Source organism: Melopsittacus undulatus, chromosome 4 (assembly GCF_012275295.1).
Source record: "Melopsittacus undulatus isolate bMelUnd1 chromosome 4, bMelUnd1.mat.Z, whole genome shotgun sequence".
Classification (NCBI taxonomy): Eukaryota; Metazoa; Chordata; class Aves; order Psittaciformes; family Psittaculidae; genus Melopsittacus; species Melopsittacus undulatus.
This window is the reverse complement of record NC_047530.1, coordinates 48565905-48583494: the sequence shown is the minus strand read 5'-3', so window position 1 is coordinate 48583494 and position 17590 is coordinate 48565905. Positions and strand designations below refer to the sequence as shown.

The following is a 17590-nucleotide window of genomic DNA, read 5'->3' as shown; positions in this document are numbered from 1 at the left end:
AAACTGGTCAGAGAAAAAACCTATATGGCTGCAAGATGCAGGATCACTATTTCTGAGCTGAAAAATCATCAAGAGAAAACAGAACTTAATTGGAAATGATGTCAAAGCTCTAGAAATTGCTTTTGCTGAGCACATACCCATATATACTCTGCTCTGGGGTGGAGGTGGGTTGCGTGTACTTTTCAGTGTATGACACACCCCAGGGGACTCTTCAGAAAGATGAACATTTTCTAGGGTCATGAGAAGAAGTTTTCTGCTGTTCCTTTTACAGCTCACATCTTTGCGTACAAAGAACATGACAAAAGTGTTACATAAGCTACCAGCTTTTGATTAAATCTGTAAGACTGAATTCCGTTACTTTTTGCGTTAAGTATGTCACAATGCTGCTTTTACTTCCTGTTACTTACCAAATGAAGTCTGTATTTGATGATCAAAGTACATAAGGGGAAATAAATCCTTTAAGTTAGTGAAAGGAAGCCTCATCAACTCCCTCACTGACACCCTGTATTTCAAGTTATCATTCACTTGGCTTATCCTCATTCTCAGAATGCTGACCGCTGCAAGTAACTTGTTTTCAGATGATCAAGTAAGAATTTGCTGCTTCTATGCCACTTGTATGAAGGAAACAACATAGTTTAAGTGCTGCACACCCTAATTCTATTTCACGTTGTAAAATAGCAGAGTTTAATCAGAAATAACTAATAATGATGATGATTCAATTTCCTACATTAGAAGTAAAATGTAGTACTTATACTCTTGATACAATAAAGACCTGCTAATAGCAGTAACACTTCCAGCAGCAGTGTACTTTACCAGTGTTCCATGCTACTGCCTTTATACATCTCTGCATTCTCCACCTGAAAAACTTCCCTGCAATATAATGACTAAGCCATCTTTCTGAATATAGCAAAAAATTATCAGTGTAAACCTGTGAACTTTCAAAGAAGATACAGTAGTAATGCCGGGTAGGATAACATCTAACAATATAGCTAGAGCCAGTCAAGAAATAAGATGTCCACATAGCATTGTAGTTACCTACTGTGCAACTAAGTTTCAAAACAAGTTCTTTAGTAAAGAGTATACTTATCCCAACTCCCAACAGCCAGCTCACTCAACAAGTTGCTGAGACCTCATCATGGAAGAAAACTCCCTTCAGACTACAGACGACACGATCATTACTGGTTTTGTTCTGTAGCTCAGCGAAGTCTCCCTTGACTTTCTAGTCGAATACAAAATTGTGACCTCCCAATTCTCCCCAAACCAGAAAGACTTTTCCCAGATTTGACAGTCATATTCAAAGAGCTTCCTCAGACATTAAAAGAATTAAAAATGGTATCACCTGAATTAAACCTGACTAGTTTCAGGGTAAGATTTGATCTCATTTTCAGTTTCAATCAGAAACAGTTTTCCCAAAAAGGACCCAACTGTACTTACACCATGAGAAGTACAAAGTATATGAATATGCACAAACAAGACAGGTCAACATTTTGTTTGCACCTTTATCTGCAAACATTAAAGGACAAAACCCCACAGGATTTACAGCTAAAATTTGCCTTCAGCTATGTCTGTTCTTGCTTGGTTAAATGAATGGTTGCCCTTTCCCTTACATTTTATATTGTATGTTGAAATGCACTACTCACTTTAGCTAAGTGACCTCCAGGAAAAAAGATAGGTAAAAACCTATCACATCCACATCCAAAATGGCATTAGCACCTGAGACAAGCAATGTATGTGCTAGACATAATCATTCTTGTTTATCACCAAGAAGCTTGGTCTAGGCTAGCTAAAGAAAGCAATATCCCAACTCAACCACCAGCAGAAAAAGAAAGCAAAAAATAAAAAGCAGAACAGATACTAAGTTTAAACAGTTGCTCTTAAGACCTACAGAAAAAAAAAGAATCAACACCCTATATTTTCTAGCAATTAGAGGCCCATCTTACAGCCCCAAAGTGATGCTCATACTTCAGGTCTTTCACGATGTACCATTCTCAGAGGCTGACTAGATAACTACAGCTACCTTTGGTGGCTCAGAACCTGGCCCCAGCCCTTTAAAAGTCACATATGTCCATGGATCACATTAAGCTGGTATTTCTATGGCCTCTTGTCTCAGGCATTCCACACTGGTGGTGGAATTCCTTTAAATGCCTAGCAGAAACTCATATAACATCATTCCTGAGAAGCAGAATAGTTAGTCTACGCTCAGGTCTTGAAAAGGCCAAAAAAAAGGGCAGAAACAGGAAACGGGTGAAGATGGTAAAAACCCCAAAACATCAAGAAGTCAGATGAATGTCACATTTAAAACTTGAAGCAAGAACTGGTTTGGGGGGCGGGGTTCTGGAGTGTGATTTTTTTTCCTTTTTGTTTTTCTTTCCCTTTTCCTCCAAAGAACATGATGCCTGGCACCCAAGGGTTCAAGAATTAGTATCAAGGACCTCCTGCAGCACCTCTACCAAAACACTTTGTTGACATTTTTTTTTACACGGTAACAAGACAGAACTAATGAGAAAAGATAAACAGGAATCTAAACAAGCAAGAAGTGTCCACAAGTAAATGGAAAGATGCCAGGAACCAACTTCATGAAGCATTACATTTCTAGAATTCCCAAATCTGGGAAACAGAGTGACACTTTGCACAGTGAGCCTCAGTTCACAGCTGTTGCTCACAGTTGTTCAGTGAGCTGTTCTCTGCCCAATGGCACATATAAACTGCACTGAGAGCATACAAAGCTTATGAGCTAACCCAGGATACTATAACCCAGACTCCTCATGAAAGCTTCAGTACTTTCACAGGTGTATCCCCACAAATACTTTAAGAAGTACCTCCTGACTTGAGATACTGAAGAAGCCAATATGCTGAGAAAGCCTAGAAGTAGTGTTCCTTGAGAATTTGATACTGATACTTCACTTCTCCCAGGAGTATCATGAAATCTCAGTTTATTCATTACTCTTTCCCAGCACTATATACCAAAAAGCCGATTGGTTTTGAGAAATACTATTACTTTGGTGTTACAGGGCTTCCTCATTTACATACAACATTAAAAAAAAAATCTATGTATCTACTGGAAGAGTCTACAGAACTGTTTTTGAGCACCACCTTGAAGACAGCCTGAGAATATCCCACAGCTAAATTTATACATAAGAACTAGGCAAAGTTGGCTTTTAAGAATCATTAAAATACAAGACTAGTTCTAAAAAGAGAAATAGAGGGATAGAAAGAACACAAGAAAACCAACAAAACAAACCAGCCAACCCACTCTCTAAAACAGAGAGTCAATTAAAATCAGAACTGTTTATCCAGACTTCTGGTTTGCTCCTATGAACAAATTCTTTATTAGAATCACTCATGGAAGCCAAATCAGACACTCTGATGTTTGAATCTGCTCACAGGCACAGACTCATTGAGCCATTCTACAAACAGCTTCAGGGATCAGGTCTCACAGAACATGGAATCTGCTGCACAACAATCTGTTTTTAAAGTTTTTAAAGCTAAGAATAAAAAACTTCACTATCACAGTATCTTTAAAGAAACAATAATACACCTTCTCCCTGACACGCTGCACAACAGAAACTTTTCACACTTCCCTAGGTAATACTTATTCTTCCCTAGTCAACAAGATCCAGAAAAGCAACTGCTATTTCAATTTCAAAATCAGCTACATGATGATTTTATCCCAGTTATGGGCAAACTGAGGTGTTCTGAATAAGGAAGACGTAGGAAAATGGCTTGGGGAGGCAAAGCTCTCTCTCTCTCTCTCAAGTTTCTCTTACCTCGGCAATACTTAAAGACTCTTGAAACTCCAAGGTATAAAGCCAAAGGTCAGTGAGATGCTTGCCTATAAAGGAAGTTAAAGGAGAGTTTCTGGTAAGTTCAGAAGCACAGTACCTTGCTCAGTCTCAAGTCACTGAGAGCAGTGAGTTTGAACAAAAAGGACAAACTGATCCTACGAGAGTTCTACTATAGAACTTCGCATACTGTATTGGTGGATGATAAGAGTTATACTGCTAAACCTAGTTTTCACCTCCTGACTAGGGAACATCAAGAAGAATGAATTTATCAAAACATAGCATCCCATTAGCCTCTTAGCAGGCAGTTTGTCTGGATGATACTTTTATGTAAGGGGCTATGGAAAGACAGCAACTACTGTTCATCTAATACCAGAGATTAGGCACAAAAGCTAAAACTGCAAGGCTGTTCAGCATCCAAGACAGCAAAACAACAGTTAAACCCATCCACTTATAGTAAGTGAGAACCATTTATTTAGTTAATGTGCATTTTGGCTTCCCCCTCCCCTCCCCCCAGCCCAACCCTGCAGTAGTAGTATGAGTATCTTAATTAAAAGCTAGTTCCATAAAAAAGAAACTTGCTCTGTGATCAATATCCAGTGTTGGGATCTGTAAAAACTCCATGTTCTTTAAAGGCCAGAGTTCAACCCAGCATTTTTAATTACAAGAGTAATCAAAATTACTGAAATTTCTTGAACTGAAACTATACACACATGGTCAAAACTCCAACACTACCAAGAGAAGGAAATTCTAACAACCACATAATTTCACTCTCCTTAATACGGTTAGCAAATAAATGCTGTCTTTAAATAAATATGGGGGACACAAAAAAACTCCCCACACTCCACTCCTGTTTTGACACTCCACATGGTAAATTTAATTTAGCAGTTACCATGACTACTGGATGCAAACGACTCCATCTTTCAGAGATACGACACTTTTTATATAAGCTAAAGATGCAACTACAAAAAATGTGTAAGAGTAAAGTGGTCAGTGTTGGTTTGGAGGGGGTGGTGCTGGTTGTGATATTTTTGCTTATTTTGGAATCCAAAATGTTCAGTAGTGAAACACTTAGAATATAATCACTGTGTGTGATTACACAGTGAAGGAAGACAACCAGAAGCAAGCAGAATGATGTTACTGAATTATCAGCAAAAATAAAACACAGGAAAAAAAGAAAAATTTTAGACAGAAGTTGAAGTGATTTTGTGAAGTACACAGATACATTCTTCAGACCTCAGTAAGATCTCTATTCTGAAATACGATGTTGCTACGTAAGAGCTGTGTACCTCTAATCCAGTACCTCCACAGCACAATGTCACTTAACTTGAACCTTACAGTCATGTAACCTTATGTACCAGAAACCACATAACTCATTCTACCTCCAAACCCTGTTCAAGATAAATACTGAGCCCTTGTTACTGTATCAAAATGAGCTAAGAGGTGCAGAAAAGTTTCAGCACAGACCCACAAAAGCAAGTGATAAGGAACTGCTTTGCCTTTTTTATCCTTATTGCTCAATGATGACTCTAAGAGACAAAGAGTGATGTACATGTTAAGCTCAGAACAACTGATTGTTTACACCAAAGCCAGCAATTGCTCTTGGTGCAGTGTTTGAGAGTAAGCAGCTTCCCATACATCATCCCCAAACACCTCGTATTGGTCCTTTAGTCTCATGTTATCAGACAAAACCACCTGTACCAAAACACCAAACTTAAATCCTAAAGCAGATTACAAAGCATTTGACATCCTACATCACTTTGAAAGACACTGGAACTGCTCTCAGTATTTCCTAGCATGATGCTGGCGCTTTAGGGAACCAGGAAAGGATAGTGACTGGTAATTGCACCTCTATAATCATGACCATGGATTAAGTTTCAAATACTAACACATTTGTATGCAAGATAGTAAAGAACAGATTAGCCATTAAGGCATGTAACTTCAAGATTCAGCACTCAGCTTAGGGAAAAGCACAGTATGATAAGCAAGAATGCATTTTGCTTTTACAAGTGTCAGTTTTAATCTTTTGTGTCAGACAATCTCCAATCCAGAAAGTAATAGCTTGCAAGATCAGTTTTGTTTTACAAAAAAGAAAGGTGTGCAAGACTAAGTAAATCTTAGAGCCAGTATAGTCAGTCACACACACAAAAATGCCACAAATAAACAAAGCCCTAGAAACAAGCAAAACCCAAACAAGCAAACAAATAAGAAACCCAAACAAGCGTGATATAACAGGATTTGTACAAAAAGGCATAAACCTTTTAGAACAACTGTACTTGACAAGATTATACTTACTAATATATAAAGTTTTGTATTAACTGCTACCCTGCTATTTTGTTGAGATAAGAGTTACAGATTTGGTGAAAGAATGACCACAGTGACTCCATAAAGAGGGACAGAAGTTTTGAAAACAATCCACTTTCTCTTGGAAATCCAAGAGGATAATAAGATACTTTTAGGTAAGGCACTGAAGACCTTTCCAGAGCTACATAGAATCATAGAGTAGTTAGGGTTGGAAAGGACCTGAAGATCATCTAGTTCCAACTCCCCTGCCATGGGCAGGGACAGCTCACACTAAACCATGCCACCCAAAGCTTCATCCAACCTGGCCTTGAACACTGCCAGGGATGGAGCATTCACAACCTCCCTGGGCAATCCATTCCAGTGCCTCACCACCCTAACAGTAAAGAATTTCTTCCTTATATCCAACCTAAACTTCCCTTGTTTAAGTTTTAACCCATTACCCCTTGTCCTATCAACACAGTCCCTAATGAACAGTCCCTCCCAGCATCGCTGTAGGCCCCCTTCAGATACTGGAAGGCTGCTATGAGGTCTCCACGCAGCCTTCTCTTCTCCAGGCTGAACAGCCCCAACTTTCTCAGCCTGTCTTCATACAGGAGGTGTTCCAGTCCCTGATCATCCTCATGGCCCTCCTCTGGACTTGTTCTAACAGTTCCATGTCCTTTTCATGTTGAGGACACCAGAACTGCACACAGTGCTCCAAGTGAGATCTCACAAGAGCATGTTATTCTGTCTATCAAATTCCTGGGTGACAAGGAAGTATTTCAGAGGAACAATGGACAAACTTATCAGCAGATCTCACTGTAACCTTTTGAGAACTAGTTTTCAGGTGGTTCGGATATTACCGATTTGACAGTTTACAGAGCTAGTAGTCCAACTCCCAAGATGAAGGGCATTCAAGAATTATGGCCCATGGAAAAAAATAATCATATTCTTGTCACCACTCTACTATAAGATCACTTATTCACTATAAACACAATGGAAAAGACACTCCAACAATAATCTATATATTTTACTCAAAATTTAGATTCCCTCCCCCCCCATCAAGATACTCTGGCCAAAACAAGAAGTCTTTACAAACTCCTCAACTAGAGGAATAAATGACGTACAAAAAGTCCTTATACAAGAGCTCATATTTTTGTATTATTATGTAACTTGGCATCCAGCGGGAAGGTGAAGTACAATGTCAGTAAGTGATCACCAACTTACTCTGAGCTGCTAGGTGCAAAAATAAAAACAGCAAAGCAGAACAGTGGCAGATAGTCCACAGTACATCTTCAAAGAAATCACAACAAGGGAACAGAAAATATTTGCTTGCCATCATAAATGGCTGTTTTATTTTAAGTGCACCTCAATACACAAACTATGTAACTAACGTAACTTTATCACACTGTAGAAGGTGCCTAAACATGAATTTCTACCACAATCATGTATTTGATACTTGCTCTGACATTCTGAAAACAGTCTAGTCTTTTCATATTTGCTTTTCCCCTCACCTTCCCTCAAAGCCATGCAAGAACAATACCTCTCAAGAGCTCTAGAAAGACTACAGCTTACTATATGGAAGGAAGATGATCTAAGCATCACAGCTACAGTAACAAGCAGATGTCATCACTGTACCAAAAAGATGAACAAGAACTATGCTGATGCCTTTACTTTAATTCATAGCAACAACAGAAACTCTTTCAATAGGACATTATGAAAGACGCAAGATGTGTTTCTGGTAGAAATTGTAAGCCTAATTGTAATGCACCTAAGCATTTCCCATAGTGCTCCAAGATTATTAACTATTGCCTTGAAGACTGCCTGTAACTTTTCTCCAAGTCTGAGAAAGGAAATCCATGATGACAGCCTTTGTCTATTTTTTTGATTCAAATTGTAATTTAAGAAGTATTTTAGGTGTTGAAAACATATCAGCAGAAAGCATTTCTGAAAAAAAAAGCTTCTCCAACTACTAAACAATGAATACATCATTTTTTAGCAAAAAGAGTTAAGAATCCACTACCTGTGCATAATCTGTAGACTACCACTCATGCAACAGAACAAGAGTCTTTTGGGTGTATATATTTAGTTCAATTAACTGCTGTAAATACAAAGACACTCTGAACCAAACTGTAAGACTATCTACCTAGACCCTCCTGGGCACAATGTGCTATTGTAACCAACAGCACAGAGTGAACAGAAAGAACTCACACATTCCTCTCAGAGATGGATGCAGGGCTCTCCAGCACAAAAGGCAAATTTCTTTGTAGTAAGTCTTCATAGTTGTTAGGACCACGCTGCTGGAATTTCATGTTCAACTCATGCTATCACGTAATTCCAGCAACCATTTATGTTATCTGACAATGTATTAATCTAGTAGTCACTTCTGAGTCGATCAGCTGACTTAACTGATATTCTGGTTATCTGACCACACTGCACAGGTAAGTTGCTGTTCTTCAAAAATAGCCATCACAACAGTTTGAAGGACTGAAGAGCCTGTTTTCCATTATGTGCTGCCTGGAAAATCTTAGTTCTTTTTATTGTGCAATAATAAGCACACGATCCCTGTCCTTAGAAACTAATCATTTCTATATAACTTCCCCATTAAGCTAGCAATGCAGATTCTGTAAACAAAAACTTAACAGAGATCTCTAGAATATACTTATAATCTGTGGCATGCCTGTGGAACAGAAATGCAGCATCTAACCCCCAAGACTGCAGACTTTAGACCAGAAGTACTAGGACAAGTGCATACCAGTGCAAGAACTGTGTGCAATTCTGGGAAGCAAGGTCCCAGTGTGCAAATTAATTCACCTTATACAGACATTTCCAAGTAGCAAGAATTTCAGCAAAAACTGAGCACTTGATGTTCAGGAGCTGTATCTTTCTTGTGATAAAGAGTAAGGGGGGAGGGGGAGATGCACCCAGGCAGATGAAATAAACAGAAAACTCCCCAAACACTAAATTCTATGAAATAATTAAAATAACGAATAGTTTAAAACTTATGATTAGTTAACTATTTAAGCTAGGACACCATGTCTATTAACAATCTATTCTACAGCATAGATACACAAGGGCTAACAAAGACCTACGATAGTGTTACAAATGAACACTGCCACACAGCTCCAAGATTCAGTCTCACACAGCACAATTTTAAAGGCAGAAGCTACTCACAAACTGCCGATTTTTAAAGAGCGTCAGAAACATGCAAGAAATTCCACAGTTTTGCTCTGATTACAAAGAGGATAAATTCTTTTCTAGAAAAATAAAGACAAGTTACCTAGTATTCATTTTGTGTGTCTGAAAACCTAAATAGGGATCAAGAACCAAACTAGTTGCTAGGTCATCGTTTTCACACAGTTCCTTGGCAGACATTCCAGAGGAAGGCACATAACGACTCTGACCCTCAAATCCTGAAGCACCGCTACCTGCAAATATAAGAACATAAATTAGGTATCATTTAAAGAATGTCGTAAAGCCAAGCTATGCTCAGGGACAGACAGCCACAGGTTTGAGACAAAAAATATAAAACAATTAGGGAAGAAAATAAAATATCTGCAGAGAGAAACACAGTTGATTTTTAACTTCATTTATGTAGCAGCCAATGGAGAAAGTACTTAAGAATATATTTTATAGGTGTCTTTAACTGTTTCTGTTCTCTCTCCCCCTCCCCAACTACAAGCATCTTTCCTGAGTACATAGTTGTCATGCTTGCCTCTAAAATTTCTGATGTATAGGTGTGATCAAGTCATGAAATTTTCAAAAATTATTTCCCAAAGGTCTGAATAAAGGACTTAGAGTTTTTAATCAGTCCTTCATTGCAGACAAATAGCGAAATATAAAAACCTATGTTCATTAAAACCATTTCATAATGAATGATACGTGACTTCATTCAAAACAGGGTTTACTTCTACATGTGCATTCATTAAAAGATAGGTCAGTAATTTGATTTATGTTATCACAGAACCCCAGAATGTTTTGGGTTGGAAGAGACCTTAAAGATCATCATTACAACCTCCCTGCCACGGGCAAGGCCACCTCCACTAGACCACGCTGCTCCAAGCTCCATCCAACCTGGCCTTGAACACTGCCAAGGATGCAGCAGCCACAGCTTCTCCGCACAACCTCCAATCACACCTGTTCTCAATTAGTGCCAATCGTGTGTTTTATACTTACACCAGTTCAAAACTGACCTATGTCTACTTATTCCCAACCTTTAAACTGAAGAGATCTGTATTTCTGCAGCAAGTTAGCACACCCAACAGATACAAACATAATTAATACTTCTGATGACAGCTACATGCTGAATGCGGACCTTCAAGAATTAAGACAAGACAGAATCTTGACTTGCAAATTGATAGATGAATCACATACAGCACAAAGCTGCAAAAATATGCACATACATCTGCCTGATCTTCTCTCAACTCCATTTTTGCCTGTCTTCGGATTCTCCTTTCCTGCGTGCTGTAATTTGGTCTGATTCTGTGCATGGTCATTAGACGACCTGTTTCCACTTCTCCTGCCATTCACCACCATGTTCTTGGATTCTCCCAGCCACTTCATTCCCACAGACAATCTGACTCAGTTGCATTTAGTCACTTTTCAAAAGGCTCGGAGAAGTGGATGAATAACTTCAGTTCCAATTCCTACTGGAAGCAAAACAAACATGATTAGAACTTACTGGAAAATTGTTTCCAACACACAGATTAAATATATACAAATATATATATGTATGTAAAAAAAATGCAGGAATAGGAGGGGGGAAGGGAGACGGTGATGTGCATTGACATTAGGAATAAAGAAAAGCAGTTCAATAGCACCAGTACAGTCAACTGTTGCAAACGCAGATATCACACAGGTGAAGTACTGTCCTATAACTTACAATCACATCTGGAAGCAAAGATGAAACTCTAAAGCTGATAAATGTCTAATGACAACGCAATTGTACGAGCTGGACTATACACACATATTATACAGGCATACACACACATAGATAAACACACACTCAGCTATGTGACACCAAAAAAAATAGTATTTACAAATACACACCCAACTGTATTTCCTAATAAATGTATAAACTGTTTGGAACTCTGCAGCAAAGAGTGACACTATACAAACATCTTTCAAGAACTAAAGACAAACACAGTTAAAAAGATTCCCAAACACTCACAAGGTTTAACTTTACTGGACCAACAAGCTTTAACATAGCTCTTTAACAGAGCTGGAACCAAGCAGATTGAGTACCACAGTGCAGCTGCTCTGCATACTGACTTCTTCAGGAAGTTACCAGACAGAGCCTTCAAAAAACAAACCAGAGACCTAAAATTTGCTAGCAAAAGCCTATTCATTGCACTTAGCTGTACACAGAACCAGATACTTTCACACAGTACCTCAAAAAAAAGCCCATGAAAGTCTCACACCTAAATATGGACTATACAACACTAGGCTCTTTTTCATTCATAGAGCTTAACATCCATACAAAAAGTAAAACCAAAATCAAACCCAAACACCCCCCCCCCAACAAGACCCACCAAAACAACTAACTAAAGCACCAAAGTTTTCTTGTTAAGCATTCCACCTGAACTTCTTCCAGAAGGCAGCTACACAGTGAAGATAGGCCACTGTCACAAAAACAATGACAAATTCACTCTTAAGCTTCCCTCTTTTTCCTTCTCAATCAATACATTTCACAGCTCTATACACTCTAATTAAACCCTGTTTCCCATTTTCTAACAGCTGTAAAAGAGCAGAAACTATATTAAAGACCTCCACTAAATTCAGTCCTGGTCTCTTTGCAAACCAGAACCAAGCTATATTCTGTGGTGTGCTACTGCTCAAGAGCAGTACAGGTAAATTAAGTTCACCATGAAGACCAACTGCACACGTATGCAATAACTTGGAAAATAAAAGAAAAAAATCAATACAGCAGTGTTTCTGACAACTAATAGGTACACTTTAAGCTAGAAAAAGGGGTATTCTGCACAAAGGAAGTGATAATTCGTAAGTCCAGTCTGGGAAGGGTTAGCACTATCTTTACTAACAAACTCCTGCCTAACAAATACACTAATGGCAAGGAAAGTACAATGGCAGCGTGGCCACAGAAGAATACTCAACCATACTAAACACAGTGGCATGTTTCCTGTAAACACCCTTGTTTTTTCTGCAAAATGTAATGATAGAGACAATACCAGAAGTCCTCCCTAAACAAAATCAAAAGGCATTTAGTGAATACTAGCAAACATTTTTTGGGAAAAATCATTATTTATTTGATCCTGGCAGCCTAATGAGCAAGAAAACCTTTGTCTCCATCTACTGCTGCCTTTTATTTTCTAGTACAAACCAAATGACAAACTTGAAAACTGCAGGCATGCTTCTCCAGCCTCTATTTCTTCTCCCAGTACAAAACACTGCTTTCAAGAGATGGCATCAAAAACCAGAACCACACAACAGGATTCCTTTCCCAGTGAGTATCACAGCTCCTAATGCCAACAGATAACCTAGGAGAGCAAGAGATGCACTACTTGTCACCATCATGTGAGTTTTAATACATCTTTAGATGTGATCTGCTCTCAATACTTTCTACATTAGACTTGTGCACACAAGTCCTTTAGGAATGAAGGGAGAAGAGAAAGACACCATCTTCCTATTCATAAGGTGGGGAGGAGAGAAGAAGAGGAATATTCTTGTACCTCCACATACTTAGAAATTCCTGCTAGGGGCACTGCCATCAAATAATGTAACACCATATATGGATCATTTATGACTTCAGGTTTATACTATTAAGTTTACTTGCACAATTACAGCTGGACAAATCAGCAATACCAAGAGAAAAGGTATGTATTTCATTACTATACCTATACAAAAAAGCAGATGATCTTTGAATTTGGGAAGCAGAGAAAAAATATGCAACTGGTTTGTCTATAGGGTCACCAGGCTATAGATGATCTCACTACAACACCCCATCTGGGTAACAAAAAGCCCCATACCCACTCCTAAAAAGTGTTCAAGTTTCTAAGAATACAAAAGACTGCAAAATCAAAGCTAAAAACTTGCACAGCTTTAAGAAGTCATTTGAAACAGCCTCAAATCTTATTTTGGTTACTGTTTTTGACAGCTCAGACATGTCACCATTAAGCCACAATGGAAAGGGAGGTGCAGAATGCTTCTGGCTCACAAAGGGAGTGAAGCAAATAGTCAGCATCACTTTAAACAGGAACCTAATATTATATGTAACACTACAGATTACTGATGATACTAAACCACAGCAAAACCAGAGAGAGATCTTTGCAACCACAGAAGGCAACAAAAAAAGAAGGTATCGGGGAGATTACTTTTCCATAATCTCTGTAGCCAAAACTGTATCTGAAAGAGAGGTCAGGAGGTCCCACAGGACTTTAGAGATACTGGAGTTGAGGTCGCAATTCCTCAACAGGATAAAGCCTAGCCAGCAAGGGCCACTTCAGTCCCATCCCTACAGATCCTTATTTTACCCACCTGATTTCACAGCCACTTTTTACTTCCTTTGCCCCTGGGGGGATGAACTGTCTCAGTAAATTATACCACCAGGAGAAGAAAGAAAAAAAAAACTATTTTTTGTGGGTGTTTTTGGGTTTGGTTTTTTTTTTCCAGTCAGTTCTCAAGTTCAGTGCAGAACTGGGCATGGATTAACACAGTACTTGGGAGGCTGCAGGACTGTCGAAACTGACTCAGGTCAGTCCATACTGTCACAGGACTGCATCCTTAGCATGCAGACTTGTGAGAGCACCATGGATCCAAAACTGACCCAAACCCAGGTTTCAATCCCCCACCAATAGCTCAGTCTGTACACTCCCACTTTTTCTTGTGCCAGTTCTTTTGCAGACACATGAGTTTTGTGTGTCCATCTGGATACCAATCCCAGTAAAATGCAGGCACAGAAGCAATGGCATACCAGTATAGAGAGGAAATGCACACACAGAAGTCCTTCAGTAGCTCCTTAGTCTCCTTTCTCCTTACCCTTCCTTCTTCCACCAGGTGCCGTCTCAGGATGAAGCTGAATAACTGGCTGAGCAAAGCACCCTAAAAGCTGTATGACTCCCCCAACTCACTGCAACAACGAGTGCTCAGCAGACTCACAAAGACAAACCAAAACTTCATTGCTTCCAGTACAGGGAGCAACTCCTTCCTCACCCTTGCCAATTCACACAAACATTTCCACCAATTCTGAAGCTCAGTGGATCTTTCCATAACTCAGTTTAACCTCAAGGATATGGGAGAGGGCAGGTAACCTTCTGCTGGTGACATGTGCTGAGCAGGTTTAGCAAAGCCTCCACTGGGCACTAGAGCAAGAAGGGATGCAGCACTTGACAAGCAGCAGCATGACCACTGAAAGGGGAACAAAAAGTCTTAGCTGTTTTAACAACCTTTGCATAGCAGCCCAGCATGGCTGGCACAAACAGCGCTACACTTCATTTAAGACTTTAAACAAGAACAACACCAAAAGCAATCCTGCTGCCCCCTTGCCTGCTCGTGCTCACTTCAAAGCCATCCTCCCTCTGCTTCAGCAAAGTAACTTCAGAGCCAAGCAGTGACCAAATCAGGAGCTACTAGAAAAGTCTAAGTGTTGCTGGCTTGAACTGTGGTATAACAGAGTGTTATGAGGTGGGGGGGACGACACAGACACAAGGTCAGTGAAGTGGTCATGGGCACTTAAGCTGGGACTGTCCCAAATGCTGTTCATTCTCAAATCACAGCTCTGGATCCACTGTTTAGCACAGAAGAATCATACCTTACACTTACTATGTTAATTTGGGCAACCGTCCGTTGCACTGAAGCACAATGCTGTTTGAAGTAAAAAGAATTCTGGGAATTGTAGTCCTGCAATAGGATAACAATAATAGAGCAAACAAGTATTCAGGAACACTGTTCAGTCATGTTACTGAGTATTCTAAGATACATCAGCCCACCTACTAATTTAATATGCAATGCGCTAATAATTACCTTATTTTCCAGATCGTGAACACAAATGGGTATAAAGCAGAGATGTCTGTATGCATCTATTTGGCTCTAATAACAAGATGTCATGATAAACAAATGACTAAAATCCCTTTTTCTAATCAAGTCAGTTTTTACTTCTTCACACGTTACTTGCAGTGAAGAAAGCTTAAAAAATTCAAAACAGAAGTACGTTTTCAATGAAAACATAAGAGGGTGTATCCATAGCTACAATGACAGGACATGACATTTACTTTATACCTTACCTTACTTTGTCTTAACTTCATTGATTAAAACCTCCTACTATGTATTTACAGTTACACTACTAAGCACTCTGACCAGACTGCGATCTCATATGCGCCACCCTGTGCAGAACCCAAGGCTCAAAAAAACTACACCAAGTTATATACTTGACTGTTACACTGCCTGGGGCACAACTCAACAAAACACACGGAGTTTCTCTCTTACCCCCATCTTTGCTTTTTAAAAGAGTAACGTGTTGAATGTAACTGGATTCTAAAAGTTTCGGATACAGAGGCTGGACGAAGATGTGCTTTACCCCTTCCTCAGAAGCATATATACTCCAACAGGAAATCACCGAAAAAAGAAAAAAACCCAAAACAAACCACAAAACCAAGACGTCAAGCGTTTCGATTTAACTGCCGCAAGTGACCATGCCATGAGCCCGGCACGGTCACTCAAAACAAACCTCAATACCAAGCAGTACAAACAAGGGTTAAACCCCCTACCGCGGCTCACAGCAAAGCTATTAACCCTTTAACACCACAAGCGCCACGAGATGCTAAGTAACTAACAACTGCCTCTCCAGGTCTCCCACACGCCTCCCCGGGCTTAAACTACTCCCACACCACACAGCGACGACCGGAAGGGGAAGCGGAAGGGGAAGAGGAAGCGGAAGAGGAGAAGGGCCGGGCGCCACCGCCTCCAGCGCCGTGCTGCCCCCTAGGGCTCGCCTCCCGCTGCACCGCCATCACACCCCAGCCCCACCGCGGCCCCCGCCTGCCCCGGCCCCTGGGCGCGGCGGCACCAGCCGCAGGCGCCTCTGTCCCCGAGGCCCCTCTTCCACCACCGCCCCGGAGCAGGGCATCCGTATGTCAGCGCGGCCCCCGCCCGACCCGAGGCGGCGGGGCAGTACACCTGGCACGGCTCCTCACATACACCCCTTCCCGAGGCCACCTGAGGGGCGCAGCCCCCAGCACCCCCGCCTCACCGCCCGCAGACGGGCTGCCCCCAGCCTCGCACCCGCGCGAGTTGAGACACCCCATGTCCTCCCCCCAAAGACACATACTCACTTCGCGACTGCCCTCCGCACTGGGTCCCTCGCCGCCGGCACTACCACAGCCAACACCGGGGCAAAATGAATCATCAAAGGGAAGGGAGCGAGAGAGGGAAAAGGGGGAGGAAGGTAGGGGGGGAAGGGACGACTTTAGCGAGGGACGGGCAGAGGTGGAGGAGAAAAAGAAAGAAGGAGGAAAAAAAAGCAGCGGTAGTGATAAAAAATAATTCCGAGTGGGGGGAGGAAAAAAAATGGCGGATTAAAATCCAAGATGGCGGCGCCAAGGGGCGAGCGGTGCAGGGGGGAGGCGATGGGGTAAACCGCCTCGAGATCCCTCCGCCGAGCCCCGCAAGAAAGAGTCCCCCGGGCTCCCTCGCAGAGACCCCGCGGGGCGGCGGCGAAGATCAGACACCGTAGTCGCCGCTTCTTTCTCCTTTTCTTTCTTCTCTGCAGGGAGTCCTCTTTCCGCTGGCCTGCAGAACCAGGCGGGCCGCTGCGCCCTGTCACCGCACTCTGAAGTTTCTTCTCCCTGCGAATCCCGCGACCTCCTCGCCCCGTCCTAAGAGACGCCGCCTGCCCCTGCGCTGCCGGTGGCGGAGGAACACAGCCAAGAGGCGCAGCTTTACTCCCGTCGCGGAAGGATACACTTCTCGAAAGGAAACACTGAGGCCAGCGGCCGCCGTGGCCGCCTCCCCTCTCCCCCCCAGCTTGCGCCGCTCCCTGCCTCTTCCCCCAGCGGCCGCTTCACACCGGTGGCACAGCAGCGGCAGGCTACCAGCCCGCGAGCCCCTGCGCCTCGCCCGCCGGGGAGGGGTGGCTCTGAGCCGCATGCCTCATGACCGCTCAGCGCGGCGCTGCGCCGCGGCGGAGGGATTTGGCTCAGAGAAAACAAGGTCCGGGCCACCCCGCGGCTCGAGCCGACCATCCGTGTGTATCTGTGCGTGTGCGCGGCGAAGAAGTAGTTCCGGTCGCTTCACGCGGTGGAGGAATCCCTCCGCCCAGAGCTGCCCTTTAAATCCGAGGGAGTCCCCAGTATGGTGGGGGTGTTTTATCTCTTTAGTGGTTGTGGCTGCAGGTGTCTCTTGCACCTGAGATCAGTGAGGCGCCAGTTCGTCGCACTCAGTCTGAGAGACCGGGGCAGCACTTTCAGCGCCTCAGGGAAATCCTAGCACCTGCTTCCCCCGCCGTCGCCTGGCAGAGGCATTTAAAAATGGCCCCCTCGGCCGGTGAGGGGTCGGACCGCTGGCCCGGCGGT

The 17590-nt window shown here is 42.0% G+C and overlaps 1 protein-coding gene across 5 annotated transcripts in view; it reads right to left on the bottom strand.

Annotated features, from left to right (window-relative positions):
* Window positions 1–17197, bottom strand: part of LOC101872625 (histone-lysine N-methyltransferase KMT5B) — a 29458-nt gene extending 12261 nt beyond the window's left edge. Inside the window, exons 1-3 of one of the 5 annotated variants that reach the window (XM_031049046.2) lie at window positions 16352–17197; window positions 10469–10714; window positions 9346–9493 (exon numbers count right to left, since the gene is read on the bottom strand). In XM_031049046.2, the coding sequence (XP_030904906.1) occupies window positions 9346–9493; window positions 10469–10628 (308 nt within the window). In that variant the 5' untranslated portion in view covers window positions 10629–10714; window positions 16352–17197. Of the gene's footprint in view, window positions 1–137; window positions 264–3767; window positions 3833–9345; window positions 9494–10468; window positions 10715–16351 lie in introns of those variants that run through there. The other 4 variants (XM_031049045.1, XM_034061853.1, XM_031049048.1 and 1 more) reach the window with 4 other exon arrangements.
* Window positions 17198–17590: the final 393 nt, after the last annotated feature.